The sequence below is a fragment of the Triturus cristatus genome, chromosome 7 (assembly GCF_964204655.1).
Source record: "Triturus cristatus chromosome 7, aTriCri1.1, whole genome shotgun sequence".
Taxonomy (NCBI): Eukaryota; Metazoa; Chordata; class Amphibia; order Caudata; family Salamandridae; genus Triturus; species Triturus cristatus.
This window is the reverse complement of record NC_140590.1, coordinates 660,139,346-660,155,316: the sequence shown is the minus strand read 5'-3', so window position 1 is coordinate 660,155,316 and position 15,971 is coordinate 660,139,346. Positions and strand designations below refer to the sequence as shown.

Genomic DNA, 15,971 nt, shown 5'->3' with positions numbered 1-15,971 from the left:
ATATTGTTTAAAAATGTACAAGTTAAAAAATATTGCCCCTTTGGGTGCAGATTTTCTTTCATTATCTCAAGTGGGGTGGTATTTTTGTTCATGTGATCTAAGACATGATGTTTAGCTCTCTCAATATTTTGAAAGATATTCTGGCTAGGCCTGGGTGGAGTTTGAGGAGTTATACTCCGCGAAATGCCAGAAAAACTCCACCAGTGACGGAGTGTGTTAAGTTGTGCTGCGCGCACTGAATTTTTGTGCCGAGAGTTTGTCCCTCGCTTTAAAATCAGCATGAATTGCACCACACATTGCGCCAGAGGGTGCTGCTGCTTTCTGCTGCTCGAGTGGGCATTCTACTCGACCGGCAGATTCCTCCACGCGGGTGGCAGATTTCTCCATGCGAGCGGTTGTGACCTGCTGAGATCTCCTGTGTTGAGAAATCTCGCCGGGAGGAAGTCTCATGAGCACCATTTGAGAGAAAAAACTCTGCTGTACGTTACTTTGTGGAGTTTTTTGGAACACTGCTTTCTGCACAGAGGGGGCAAAACTCCTCGGCGGAGCAGAATTCTTCGGCCACCCCTAATTCTGGCACCACATCACTGCCCCTCAGGGTCTAGCAGACACACATTATGGCCATCTTTGCTTGTTTTATCAAGGCCTTTGTTCTATAGTGTCACGTTATGCTTGTTTATTACATTCTGTACGCTTGTTACATCACTCTTACTGTTTGCATTAGGACTGCGTCATAATTTTAAAACTTCAGGCATTTAGCTGTGCCTTGCCGATTTCCAGAATTTAAACCAATTAACTGTTTGTGTTTTTTTCCTGAGAGTGAGGGTTTGTGTACCCGCATAGGGCATGTACATTGAAACAGCACATATCATACCCTGGAGAGATGAAAAAAAAGTTTTGCAAATCTAAAGTGATTTCTGGTCTCACCAAACTACCACTGTTGTTTCTTGGGAAGGACGCTGTCATCAATTAAAATCCGAAGGGAATCCATGTTTAACTAATTCCATCCTTCATATTACATTTATTTTTCATGTTTCAAAATAGTACAAACCTAGTACCTTGGGCTGCAGATCTCTGTATTAGACATGCATTGGCACATACAAAGTCACACGACAGACAACATTTGGTAAAATAAACTTAGTCGACAGAGGCTTTTGAAACAGATCTGATATAATTATTCTCTGGTATGATAACAAATGTATAGAATAAGACATAACTCTGGTGGTAGGGAATCCCAAAGTCTGGCATGTGTATCGAAACAGTTTGATGAAGATCTTTTGATTTTATGGGCAGTGGGGTTTCCAAAAATAGTTTATTGGGCTAGGTGCATTGGATGCCAGATATTATTGATGGGTCTTTAGAGTAAAATGGATGGCCAAGACACAGTAACTTGAAAATAGTACACTAGACTTTTGCTGCTTGTTACATATGTCTTTATAGTTTGAAATATTACTACATATCAAATGTAAGCAACACTCTCCTACCTTGAGCGGTAACACAAATATTCAGTCTTCAATTAATGTATTCTTTACATTTGCAGCAGGAGCCGACAACCCGCATTTTGGCCATCTCTTCTCCTCCTCCAGTGTGGTTTGTGACCGTCAGCAAAGGGGGTGTTCTGACTGTATGGGATAGTGACTTGCACATTCAGAAATCTTTTGAGGTAATTTTTTTTAATGAATATGAGCAGATTGCTTGCGATAGTTCTGCAAACGGATTCAAGATCTGACAGTCCTGGCTTCCCTCATATCAGTGCGGCCTTGTATGGGGGTGAGGTGGGGAGGGGTTATGGCTGAGGGAGAAGGCTTTAAGTACTTTTATATCAGAAAGCAGCCATAAGTAGTGTTTCTCAAATGCAATCAGCTTTCAAACAAAACATGTAAAAAACACTGCCCTTGTAGAATTTTAGAATAAAGCTTTCAGAGGGGTAGCTGAGGGCACAACATATTCCTGCTTCTACTTGACCTAGCCAGAGAGTCAGACTCTCTAAACAATTGGATCCTCCTTGATCTGTTGGTCATGATGGAAAATACCACGTCTGCATTGATTGGCTGGTTTGGTTATTTTTAGCTACCAAATTCTAGGGTCAAACAAAAGCATTCTGGTTCAGATAATGTTTACAGGACCAGCCGGGCTCTGCGGGGTGCACTCGATCCCCATTTCCACTCTATATACACTTGTTTTCCAGCTTTTCTAGAAAACTTTGAAATTGCCGGTACCCAAAGCTTTGACGGCTGGCGCAATCAAATGTCACGGGTGCCAAATACCAGTGCTGTGTATGCTTAATTCCACCTCATAACTTTTTCATCCACCACGGACACTAAATGCCTCTTTAGCTCACTCTTTGACCTACTTTCCAATCGCTGTGATGTTTCTTTGTCTCTGTTTTTCCATCGTTCTCATTGGGCCTTTATGTAGGATGAAAAAATTGGGGGGTCCATCCACTGTCTCTTAACTGTCTTCTGAGTTATGTAGAGGAGGGCATGTGCATTTGCATCTTTGTGTGTGTGAGTATGTGTGTGTGCAGTTGTAGTTAATTTATGATTAGTGTCCATTTAGAGGGAGAGACTGACCATGGCCCAAATGGTTCTACCGAAGAGGGTCATTCTGTATGGTCTCGTCCCTCCCTCACATCTGTTCGAGCCAGGATGTTGCCTTTTAGCCACTATGTTATTTTTCTTTGTCTGATTTTGGGTTTCCTACATATGTAACCCAAAGCCTGGCCAGCACACCCGAAACCCTAAGATGACTGTGTTGCCCTTCCACCTGCCTGTGGGTTGCATTCAGAACCGGAAAGATCTGCTCCATAACAGGAACTTGGGCAAAAGATAGTCTGTGAGGTAAGAACCCAAAACATATCCCATGCTATATAGGCCCTCATTACAGTGGTCAGTATTTGTCTCAGTACTTCCTGCCTAAGGAGTTATTTCTACCGGCATGTACGGCAATTCCTGGGTCATACAAACTGCACCATTACAAGCTGAGCCAGGAGAGCCACAAAGAAATGGTGAATAACCAGAGGAATCTGATTTCTAGCATCCCATCTCCATTTTTCCTCATTTGTGGTGGCATATTCGCCAAGAAACTTCAGCTGCATTACTCTTAAATACTAGTGGGCACTGTTTCTATTATCTGAATTTCAACAGTGCAAGGCAATGTTTTTGGCCACTGTTTTCCCTTGCAATTGTATAATTGTATAATTGTACTATAATGGCAGTCGCCAGTAGGTAGTTATAGTTAGGACCAAGTTTCCATAGGAAGAATTTTTTTTGTTTTGCTTATAACTTTGGCGTCGTTTGATGAATCTTCATGAAAGTTTCCAAAACTAATTCCTTGTTCATATCAGCTCCTTTGTTGAAAGTTTGGGGGTGATTCGTCAAAGGGGGGCTGAGAAAAAAGGGGGGTCCCTAAACGTGTTTTCTCCATGCAATTTCCATAGGAAACTTTAGACAAGGCTACAGGTCGAACGGGTGAACGGAATTACCCCAAATTTGGCAGGGAGAAGGGCCTTGGTCTAGAAAGCACACTTTTGTTTATTTGGTGTAAATCCGTTCAGTAGTTTAGGAAAAATATCGAAATTTACAGATATCGATATTTGGGAATTCTGCCATCTGATTGGCTGAGGCGTTATGAGCACGAGCTTGCTGCTTATTGGCTGCGAGCGGTTGCAACTAGGAAGTGTTGGCAGCCATTTTGTGATTCTGTTGAAGCGAGTAAGGGGAAAATGGGGCAAAAAAAGTAGGAAAAAGAAGGGTAGGAGCACTGTAAGCTCTGCGGGGTGTTTAGGGTGCGCTATACAGAGGGTGTGAAGCGAACTACTCATCCCTACCGGTGTGAAAGTGCTGGGCTATGGAAATTAAGTGAGGTATTGCCTAGAGTCTGATGTTGCTAAGTTGAGCTGCTGCGGGACTCGGAGATTAAAGCGTGAGCCCAAACAGTGTGTCTTATGCTGTGACTGAAGTCATGTGCCGTGGCCGCTGCACCACAACTGTGGAAGTAGTGTCAGCATGTGTTTTTACCTACTAGGACGAACTACTGACCGCTACTGGTCTGAAAGTGCTGGGGTACGGAAAATATGTGAGGTATTGTCTAGAGTCTCATGCTGCTAAGTTGAGCTGCTGCCGGACTCGGGGATGAAAGCGTGAGTCCAAAGTGTGTGTCATATGCTGTGAAGTCATGTGCTCTGGCCGCTGTGCCACATCTGTCCAAGTAATGTCAGCATGTATTTATACCTACTCGGAGGAACTTTTGTTTCAAACATTGTAACTTGTGTATGGTGCTTAGGGGGTGTTATACAGGGAGTGCAAAGGTAAATTCGCACGTATCTAATCAATTCGGTATTTGTAAAGTGTAAACTACTCACTCCTCCGGGTCTGATGGTGCTGGGGGCGTAAGCTGAGCTGCTGCCGGACTTGGGGAAAAAGCCGCTGAACTACTGACCCCTACCGGTCTGAAAGTGCGGGGTACGGAAATTAAGTGAGGTATTGCCTAGAGTGTCATGCTGCTAAATTGAGCTGCTGCTGGACTCGGGGATGAAACCGTGAGCCCAAATTGTGTGTCCTATGCTGTGAAGTCATGTGCTCTGGGCGCTGTGCCACACCTGTGCAAGTAGTGTCAGCAATATTTTATTCGTAGTAGGAGGAAGTTTAGTTTGGAACACAGTAACTTGTATATGGTGCTTGGTTGGTGTTATACAGGGAGTGCGAAGGTAAATCAATACGGTATTTGTAAAGCGCAAACTACTCATCCTTATGGGTCCGAAGGCCCTGGAAGCTGGCATGGAAATTATGTGAGCTATTAAGTGAGCTATTGCTCAGAGTCACATGGTGCTGAGCTGAGCTGCTGCCACAGCAGGGGATTAAACCGTGAGCCCTGTGCTCTGAACTCATGTTTTCGGGCCGCTGCGGCACACCTGTCCAAGTAGTGTCAACATGTGTGTATACGTACGCACTGTTTTAAACAGTGTGACGTCTCTAAGGTGATTGGGAGTTGCTACAGAGGGAGTGTGAAGTTCAATTGTGCCGTTTCGAATTAATCCGGTATTTGTAAAGTGCAAACTACTCACTCGTACGGGTCTGCAGGCGCTGGGGGCCGGCATGGAAATTAAGTGAGCTATTGCTCAGAGTCACTTGGTGCTATCCTGAGCTGTCGCTAGAGCCGGTGATCAAAGCGAGAGCTCTGTGCTCCAAAGTCAGATGGTCTGGCCGCTGCGCCACAGCTGTGTGGAGAATACATTTTGGTGAGTGTCCGGGAGTTGCCGTTACCTGGCCCTAAAATAGCGTGCCTAAGTTGTCAGTTATAAGGCGGCTCTAAAAAGAGCCCTTGTGTTTATTAGTTGGAGCTACATATAAGTGCGTATGCACAGCTTCAGGTTATTCAGAAAAACTCGATTTCCCTGATCTTTGAAGTGTACTCCATCACTTCTGTAGATATCAGCCATATCAAAACGTATGTTGTTGTTGTAGATCGACCCCATTCTATGGTCTCTGAGGCATGCAGACACAGCTTTGTTGACATTCTTCCTCGATTTTTCAATCTGAGGACAAAATTGGTTTGACCATTTCCACTTCTGTCTTTGGTATATATTGGAATATACAAAGACAGTTTGACGCAAATGCAACATCATTTGTCGAAAGGTGTCCTCCATTAGCATTTCCAAACCTACCCCAGTCAATGTGCCTAGGTCGTTTCCACCACAATGCACAATCATGAGGTCAGGGTGTTGGAGATGCAAACAGGTTTTAACCAAAGGCAACAATTGGTGCCACTTCAATCCTCTCTGTGCAAACCATTTAATGTCCACATTTTGTAAACCTAGGTCTAAGTCAATATGTCTCTGTTCTGCATACCTCTTGCACCTGAAAACATAGCTATGTCCTACGATCTACACTAGCATTTTGAAGGTATGGCTGGAAGGTATGGAAAGATGTCTGTAGCTCATGCAGTTCCTTCATAGAGTAAGAGATATGTTTAAAGATTTTCCACAGAAAACGATAATTGATTGGAAAATAAGAAGCATTGGGTACTAAAAACTAGGGTGCATATTAGTTGCATGAAAACACATGTTTGTCATTGGTTAATAAAGAGCAGTCTAAACATGGAGTACATACGATAGGATGAAATGTGCTCAGCTCAACCAGATGTGCTACTTGCATTTGGAAGGTACATTTTGAACTTAAAACAATGGTGAACTTTTAACCCGCAGGTGCTGTTAAATGTTCGAGAATATGCTGGGGAAAAAAAAACGTCACGTTTAAAGAAATCATTAACTTTTAACCTGCAGTTGTCGTAGAATGTTCCAGAAAGTGTGGTGATAAAATAGGTTGAACTTCTGACCTGTATGTGGCGCGGAATATTAAGTAGCTTTTCTGAGCTGACCCCTGGAGATCAGGTTGTGTTCTATACCCGCCAGGTTACGCTCCTAATATTTTATGCTGCTTCTCTTTTAAGTGATTTGTTTTAAAACATGTGTGCTGCTAAATTTGTTTTAAACGTGTGTGCTGCTAATTAGGGCATTTTGCTTGCACGGGCTTACCGGGCTGGTTGGGTCTCGAGCTGCTCGCTCTTCCGGATTCCCCCAGTGACGCCAAGTGAGAGGCGGCTGATTGGTGGAAGAGGGAGGTGGGAACGGGGCTCTGATTCGGTGCGTGAGCTGGCAGTACATTTAAATCCCAGTATGCCGCGCAGAGCTGACCCCTGGAGATCGGGTTGTGTTCAATACCCGCCAGGTTACGCTCCTAATATTTTTTGCTGCTTCTCTTTTAACTGATTTATTTTAAAACGTGTGTGCTGCTAATTTTGTTTTAAAACGTGTGTGCTGCCACTTAGGGCATTTTGCTTGCACAGGCTTACCGGGCTGGCTGGTTCTCGAGCTGCTCGCTCTTCCGGATTCCCCCGGTGACGCCGAGTGAGTGGCGGCTGATTGGTGGAAGAGGGAGGCGGGAACAGGGCTCTGATTGGGCGCGTGAGCTGGCAGTACAATTAGATCCCAGTATGCCACGCAGAGCTGACCCCTGGAGATCGGGTTGTGTTCAATACCCGCCAGGTTATTTTATGCTGCTTCTCTTTTAAGTGATTTATTTTAAAATGTGTGTGCTGCTAAATTTGTTTTAAAACGTGTGTGCTGCTAATTAGGGCATTTTGCTTGCCCGGGCTTACCGGGCTGGCTGGTTCTCGAGCTGCTCGCTCTTCCGGATGCCCCCGGTGATACAGAGTGAGAGGCGGCTGATTGGTGGAAGAGGGAGGCGGGAACGGGGCTCTGATTGGGCGCGTGAGCTGGCAGTACATTTAAATCCCAGTATGCCGGGGTCGCGCAGCAGACGCACGAAGCGGGCGCGCCGCTGGCGTGCTGAAGGCGCGCCTAAGGCAAGCTCGTCTGCGCCCGTCCGTGCTCAGACCGGGCTCAGGGCTAGTCCCCCTGGCTCTGGCACAGCAGAGGTTTTAAGGTATTCTTCTGAACAGCTTGGAAGTATGGACCCAGAGGGTGGGAAGGCCTGCTGTCCCAGATTCCTACCCTGCACGAGTCCAATAGATTTACTCGCTGTTTGCAGGATCTGTCAGTATCCCCTGCAGAATATTTTGGCATACCATGGCAGACCAGTGCTTAAAGAGTGGAAGGGCTCACAGAACCGAGTGACAGAATTTCCAACATGGAAATGTTTACTGTTAAACGCCAGGTCACTGGTTAAGCGTAGCTTGGAATGCAGTCTGTTCATGGAAGAGCATTGGATTAAAATGGCTTTTATTGCAGAGGCATGGACAAATAGTGCTTAGGCCCTGATATTGTGAAAGCTCTCCAGTAAATTTTGTCTGTTACATGCTGGACCGACCCTTAGGAGGAGGGGGGGAGCCTTTTCTACATCCTCCAACCAAGTGTGTGAGGCTTTATCTATCAGTGTCTGCCTCTCCCCCATAACACTTTTAAAGCACTGTTAATCTATCGTCCTCCAAGGCCCAGAGGCGCGTTCCTGGATTCGCTCAGCACCTTGGTGGAGGATGGACTATGTGCCAACTCCTTTACCGTTTTGGGAGATTTTAATTTCTATCTGGATGATATATTAGATCCAGATAATAAGTGACTTATGGACTTCATGGTTGGAGGAGGGATGGATCAAAGGGTGGTGGGACCATCGCACACTGCGGGGCACACCCTGGATGGCATTTCTACTAACAACTCTGGTCTGGAAATTTTGCCACTCTCTTGGACAGATCATGCTGCGATAATTTTTGCACTTTCTCAAGGGCCCTAGATACAGGTTGATTCCAAGCCAAGGGATAAGATTGCTATCCGGGCATGGAAAAAGATAGATGGGTTGGAGATGGGCAATTTTTTAAAGTCAAATACCCCCTGTATTCCAGTGGATGCAAACAAAGCAGTAGAGTTGTACTCAAAGTGGATTGAGAGGGCCTGTGATAAATTTGCGCCAGTTAAACTCTTCACGCCCAGGCGGGCTCAGCCCTCTGCCCCGTGGTTCTCCGAAACTCTGCAGACCTTTAAATCTGACTGTAAGAGGCTTGAAAGACTATGGCGGAATGGGTATAGTCCCATCAATAAAGAAAGGTACAAAGAGAGCCTCACTACCTATAAAAAATTAATAAGTGAGGCCAAAAGAGCATACTTCACAGAGCAGATAAAGATGGCCAGCTTGTCCTCCAGAGAATTGTTTAAGACCATTACAAAGCTTACGATTCCCACTGAAACTATTACACCGACTAGTCCAGCACTATGCGAAGCACTGGCCACCTTTTTCCAGAGTAAAGTGGCGGGGATTTTCTCCTCCTTTTCCAAATCTTATGGAGAGGTAGGGGATGCTTCACTGAGCTTGGATGCTGGAATGGCGCGGTCTCAGGACAGATTATTGGGATTTAGTCTGCTACATACGGAGGAGGTCACTGGCCTTCTGTTGGCTGCTCGGTCTGGAGCACCTAGTGATCCGTGTCCGGTGGCGGTTCTTAAAAGCTGTTCCGAAGTCATTGCCACCACTCTTACCCCATTGTTTAATTCCATCATTTAGTCAGGCAATTATCCTAGGAGGTGGAAAGTTGCCTCTATCCTCACATTGATAAAAAAATCCAGTCTAGATAAAAATGACCCAAATAGCTACAGACCAATTTCGCGGCTCCCGCTTCCAGCGAAATTACTGGAGAAGGCTATAAATAGGCAATTAAGTTCCTTTCTGGTGAGAACTAAGGCCCTCGATCCTACACAGTTTGGGTTTCGTGCAGGACATAGAACTGGCCCTGATTAAGGCCACGGAGGAGATTAAAGCGGCGGTGTACCAGGGGGGTGAGGCTGTCCTAATTCTATTAGATCTGTTGGCAGCCTTTGACACGGTCCTTCATGGGGTGTTGATGGATTGGTTGTCAAGGGCAGGGGTGGAAGGCACTGCCTGGAGCCTCCTGAAATCTTTTCTGGCTGACAGAATCCAGACAGTTGATCTGGGATCTGATAGGTCTAAACCCTTTGCCCTCCCCTGTGGGGTTCCTCAGGGCTCATCCCTGAGCCCCACTCTTTTTAACATTTATGTTAGCCAGCTAGCAGCCTTGATCAGATCTTTTGGCCTGCAACTCACCTCGTACGCAGATGACACTCAAATCGTGTTATCTATCCAGAGAGGGTCCCAAGTGGATATGGCGGCAAGGTGTCATGATTGTTTGAAAGACATTGCGAGCTGGATGGCCTCGAACTGCCTTAAACTAAATGCTGGGAAGACCGAGGTCATGATATTTGGGTACAATCCGCACATCTGGACTCCGGATATGTGGCCCGATGCTCTGGGGAAGGCACCAGTTCCTATGCCAAAAGCAAGGAATTTGGGCATGATTATGCCCCAGAAATTGGATTTTGGGGAACAGGTCAGTGGAGTGGTTTCATCGTGTTTCCATATCCTTAGGATATTGAGGAAAGTAAAAATGTTTCTTCCTACGGATGGTTTCCAGTTAGCAGTCTCAGCACTTATTCTGTCATGTTTGGACTACTATAAAAGTCTATACCTTAATTTGAAAAAAAACATCTGTACAGACTACAGATGGTACAAAACGCGGCAGCGAGACTGCTAACAGGCACTCCCAGTTATGCGTCTGTCCGAGAAGGAATAAGGAAACTGCACTGGCTGCCGGTACACAGACGAGCCCAATTTAAGGCGCTGTGCATGGTATTCAAAGCACTGAAGGGCAGTGGCCCAGAGTTCTTGATGGAGTGCTTTGAGTGGTATGTGCCAGGGAAAGCACTGCGCTCCGCTGAAAGCAATCTGGTAGCTGTGCCCTGGATAAAAAAGGCTAGCTGGGGAGGAAATATGTTTTCCTATGGTGCAGCCACTGCTTGGAATAGCCTGCCAGCGCATATTAGGAAAGCTGAGGAGCTCCTCTCTTTCAGGAGGGGGTTAAAGACCTGGTTATTTAGGGACTAGGCCCTCATTCTCCAGGGTTGCTCAGTGTTTTAGCGCCAGGACACCCTCGGGTATAAGTGCGCTTTATAAGCTCCTAATAATAATAATAATATGGAAAATTCAAAAATAACCAATGGAGATTGGTTTTGGAATGTCGATGAAGGAATGAAGTATTCTGATTTGTTCTTTACATGTATTTATATGTGGAGCGACAGAGAAATTATGCCATTACTGGTTCCATTCTCGATGAAAACGGTGCATTACATGCACTGTGTGACAAAGAAAGAATTGCATGCTTGTGTGACATTTGAAATCTGCATACCAACTACAAAGGTGAGGTAGAAATGAAGAAGGTTTGTTATGTGTTCTGTAGTAGTGATTAAGTATTTGAGGTGATATTTTTAAGTTTGAAAGTATTTTTTATTTCAAAATAAAATACTGTTAGTAAAGTGTGGTGTTTCATATAGGTTATAAAATATGCATAAAATTTGACCTGTTGTTAAATAAGTACTTTATATATGTTTAGGAATTTTTCACAAAGAAGAAGTGTAGTTTTTCATCTTTAAAGGACTGTATGGTTTTTGAAAATGAGGTACAGCGTTAATTTGGGTTTGCTAATGTATTCAGGCGAGATAAACAAAATGTCCCACGTTTGCAAATTATACTTTTTGTGGAAATAGTGGGGAAGGGGGCGGGGGGGGTAGGAGATGTATGTGTTATTAAGTTAAAAGCGATAAAACCAAACCCAGAAATGTTATGTGGACAGGTTGTGGTCTCATTTTTGAATATGAGTTGAGGTAGGTTGTTGTACTGTGAGGCCGTCTACAGTGTTAAAGAGATAGTAAAATGTATACGTTCCTTTTTTATGTACGCATAGTTTGAATCATAGGTTGAGATGTAATATGAACATGGTTTCTGGTTTGCATTTGGGTATAGTTAATAGTTTTAGTAGTTTCTGACTAGTGAATAATAAAAAGGTAGATATACTAAAATATATGGTAGTAAACGCATTATTAATTGTCTGTTCTTATGAATTAGAAGTGGTTGGGGAGTGTTTCTTTAGAAGAGATGTTTTATAAATGTGTGAGAGATAAAAAAGAAGTGAAAATTGTCGGTATATTTTCTGTATGACTTTCTTGACATTAGTAAACTACATGTGATTATAAGTGATACTAATTGTCAGGGTGTATCGCTGTGGTGAATATACATAGGTGTTTAAGTTGTCCGGGTTTTACCGGTGCTCAGCTTCACTATCCCTTTTGAGACACTCGTCAAATTTTTCATTCCATTTAATGTCCTTAATATACATACAGTAAAGGGACGGTATATCAAAAGTTTGGGAATTAGAACTTTGTTTACTCTCCCCATCCTCTGCTATACACTCGACAGAGTGTTTAAACGACTTTAGTAACATACAGATGTCTAGCTAGTAAAGGTGGTGTAGTGCCACTGGTCCCATTTATAAACCGTGCTATGGGATGGTTTATGTTTTACCCGCCAATTTGCATGTTTGAATACTTTTTGCTGATAAGCATTCCGGCAGACACCTGTTAAAATTAACCCCGTTTATGGGTATAGTGGCGCTACTAGGAATGGTGGGGGTTTCTGTTTTATTCCGTACCGTTAAGCAAGGGCGGGGGTGGGGGAGATGAGTATGTTGGTGATTAAAACACAGACTTTAGTAACGTGCAGATGTCTAGCTACTAAAGGTGATGTAGTACCACTGTGACCATTTATAAAGCGCCCTATGGCATGGTATATATTTTACCCGCAAATTTGCATGTTTTAATATGTTTTGCTGATGAGCGTTTTGGGAGACATCTGTTGAAATTAAGCCTCTGTATGGCTATAGTGGCGCTTCCAGGTTTGCTGGGGCTCTTTGTTTTATTGCGTAAAGTTAAGCAAGGGCAGGTGTGGAGGTGGTGTAGTGGGTCTATTTATAAACTGCCTTATGGTATGGTGTATGTTTTACTTGCAAAATTGCAGGTTTCAATACCTTTTGCTGATGAGCGTTCCGGCAGACACCTGTTGAAATTAAGTCGATGTATGGCTATAGTGGCGCTAACGGGAGTGCTGGGGCTCGTTGTTTGATTTCGTAAGGTTAAGCAAGGGCAAGGGTGGGGGTAGGAGAGGTGGGTATGTTGCTGATTATAACACAGACATTTGTAACATGCACATGTGTAGCTAGTAAAAGTGATGTAGTGCCACTGGGTCCATTTATAAAGCGCTCTATGGCATGGTATATGTTTTATCCGGAAATGTGCATGTTTTAATACCTTTTGTTGCTGAGCGTTCCGGCAGACACTTGTTGAAATTAGGTCCCTGTATTGCTATATTGGCTCTACCAGGTTTGCTGGTGCTCTTTCTTTGATTTCGTAAGGTGAAGCAAGGATGGGGATGAGGGGGGTGTAGTGGCACTGGGCCCATTTATGAACCGCTTTATGGTATGGTATATGTTTTACTCACAAATTTGCATGTTTTAATACCTTTTGGTGATGAGTGTTCCAGTAGACAGCTACACAAATCACACAACATTTCTGTGGATAACAAATCTTCGTGTCGATAGACACTCTTGCACTGTGGTAGAAGGCTGCCAGCGTTGATAGCAAATTATGAAACTTGGTGCCATTGTAGATTTAAATGGAAGCTTGGACCATTTCTTTGTTACTATGGTGCAGTCAGGGCTTTAAGTTGGAAAAAAAACTGGGGGTGCTCTAAAAGGGGCGGGGCAAACCTCTTAAAGGGGTGTGGGCTATCCAAGTATTGGTGTGGTCTAAATCAAGATAACTAGCATTGTGTGCTTAAGATAATCCCCTCCAATTATGCTACCTACGTAAAACACACTCTTTAAAGGATTTCCCTTCCTCCTACAACGTGGCTCACCTAGCATGATGTCTCCACTTCTCAGTAGTGAGCAAAATGAGCATGCGCACATCGATGTGTATGCTCTCACTGCAGTCCAATAAAAAAAGAAACTGACTACCTTTGCGAAGGCATAAAATAGAGCCCGATGGAGACCCGTTTGGAGGCCTCCTGAAAATAACTGCCGGTGCTCAGACCCGGTCCACTTAAAGCCCTGCATCCATCCATCCTAAGCACTGCGCCATCCAACCATTTTTCAATTCATACATTCCTACCTACATACATCTGTCCCTTCACTTATCCTAAGCATCTATCAGCCCACTCGGCTATGGTAAGCACTGTGCCATCCATCCAGCCATACGCCCATATATCCATACATACATCTGTCCCAGAACCAATCCTAAGCATCTATCAGCCCACCCGTCTATCCTAAGTTCTGGCCCGTGCATCCATTCATCCTTCCATCAATTCATACATCCATACATCCGTCCATCTAGCTATCCATTCATCCATCTGGCTATCCATCCACTCGTACTTTATTCAACTATCAGTCCTTATTTCCATGCATCCTCCACCCCCGATGCTAAATAACGCGTATTATACTCATCCATCCAGCCTCTTAAAGGGCCGAAAAGGCTGGCGATAAGCATTGACAGGCAGATGTTTCTGATAAAGAACAAGAAAGCTTTGAGTTGCTCTTTGTGGACCATAGTACACCACCCTTCTCTGGTGGGGTTTTAAACAAAGGTTGATCCAGCGATAGAAATGTAAAGCAGCTTTTCAGTGTAAGACGTTAATTTAGAAACATAACGTTTTGTCCATTTCTATATAGGAACACTGCTTTAAACTGGCTGTGACTGACAGATACTGAATACCTGTAGTTCTTACACTTGAGAGAGTATACCTGACAGCTAATTTGGGGTGGTGAGAACCTGCACTTCTATATTTCCATGTGAAGCACAGTATAGGAATATAAAGGTAATATAAAGGTAATTCCAAAGCTACTATCTTCATATTAAAGAGGGGGTGTGAGAACTAAGTGACCCAGGCAAAGCGTGTGTTTTTGTAGCACTAAAACAAGACAATGGGAAAGGTCAGAGCAGGGTCGTGCTGGAGTTGGCTCCCTGTGGTCGTCTCCAGATGCGCAACCAGAGCGAAATTTCGGGGGAGGCTAATTCTTTCAGCAATAGGCACAGTGGGGATGTAGGGGCTCTAAAAAGGGGTGAAAAAGAACAGAGCCTCATTTACAAGCAAAAGGTCTTTTGAAGACCTGTGAAGTACTCTGGTGCGGCTCTGTGTGGGCGCCTGGGAAGCTGTCTCAGGGAGTCCAGGGGCAATGGGCGTTGCGCGCCTGGTGGTCTCTCTGCTAATCACGCTGGCATGATGTCTCCACTTCTCAGTAGTGAGCAATGTGCATGCTCTCACTGTCTCACTGCTGTCCAATAAAAAACTACCTTTGCGAGCCCCGAAAATAGAGCCCCATAGAGACCCATTTCGAGGCCCCCAAAAATAAACTGCCGGTGCTCAGACCCCCACAGCCAACCCCCCACTTAACCCCTTCCATGCTGGACGGATTCCCCTGCTGTGCTGATCTTTTCCTGCGCGGGCGTGGTCATGACGGAACGGTTCCGTCATGAGCACAGCTCAACCGTGGCTCATGACGGAACCGTTCCGTCATGAGCACCGAAGGGGTTAAAGCTTTGGGTGTTATGTTTGCAAAGTTGTAGATGAAATTGTTAGGCTAATAATGGTAATTTTTGTGTGTGCCGTGATAATATCATCCTAAGAACATAGATTAAAATTTTTAAAAATACTATCTATAAAGTTGTCTGTGGTGGGTTGCAGAGGGAGTGCTGTGGGGTGGTGGGGTGCGGCGGAGAGGTGAAAAGTATGAGGTAGTGCAGTTACATATAAATTGTAAAGGTGTATGTAAATAATTCAATAAATACTTGCTGAATGTTCTATGGCACTACCTGTCATGCTACTGCTCCCCTGCCCTGCTCCATCACGTTGCAGCACTGCCTCTGGAAGCCGTCAGTAGAACTTATGTAATTGTATGTTATTATTTTAACATATTGAACAGATGTAAAAAATTATTGAATCTATATTTTCTTTTTCAGAAAATTATTTCGTTTGGGTTAAAATTTGTAAATGCCCAGAAGAACTGAAAAAAAAAGGAAAGAGAAAAATTATATATATTTAAACAAAAGGAAAGATTTTCAATTACAACAAAATGAGAGCACTACACAAACAGTTTCTTCTGGTAAAAACACTAAACAATTTATGAAAAAAATATTACGAACATTTAATGGAAATAACATCACACAAAGCAAAAAGAAGAATTTTTCAAGTAAGGAGAAGCAGACTTCAATTTCAAATACCAGGAAAAGGAAATATGATAAAGAAACAGTATCTGTTACCCGGAGACAAAAACAATTTCAAGAAATTCGTCAGAGAATTTTTCGAACTAGAGTGATTCAGAATTTAATGAAAACATGCTGCAAATATAAAAAGAAAGTGCTGCAATTCAAACAGAAGCAGCATATTGAAAGTATAGTGGCTACTGCTTTCACTTTAAATCAGAAGTTATTCATTGTGATTTTGAAGAGAATCAAAGTGTTGGATAAAATAATCAAAGTGTTGAAAGAGAAAAGTAGAAGAAAAAGACTTGTGAACAAAACCAACTTTTGCAAAATATTTAGTGGACATTGGAAACATACT

At 43.7% G+C, this 15,971-nt stretch overlaps 1 protein-coding gene across 1 annotated transcript in view; it reads left to right on the top strand.

The window, feature by feature from the left end:
* The window catches only part of LOC146810311 (cilia- and flagella-associated protein 337-like), a 1,036,625-nt gene that overhangs the window by 443,710 nt on the left and 576,944 nt on the right, over positions 1–15,971 (top strand). The window contains exon 5 of the mRNA XM_085614420.1: positions 1,541–1,663. Coding sequence (XP_085470546.1) covers positions 1,541–1,663 — 123 coding nt within the window. The remainder of the gene's footprint in view (positions 1–1,540; positions 1,664–15,971) is intronic.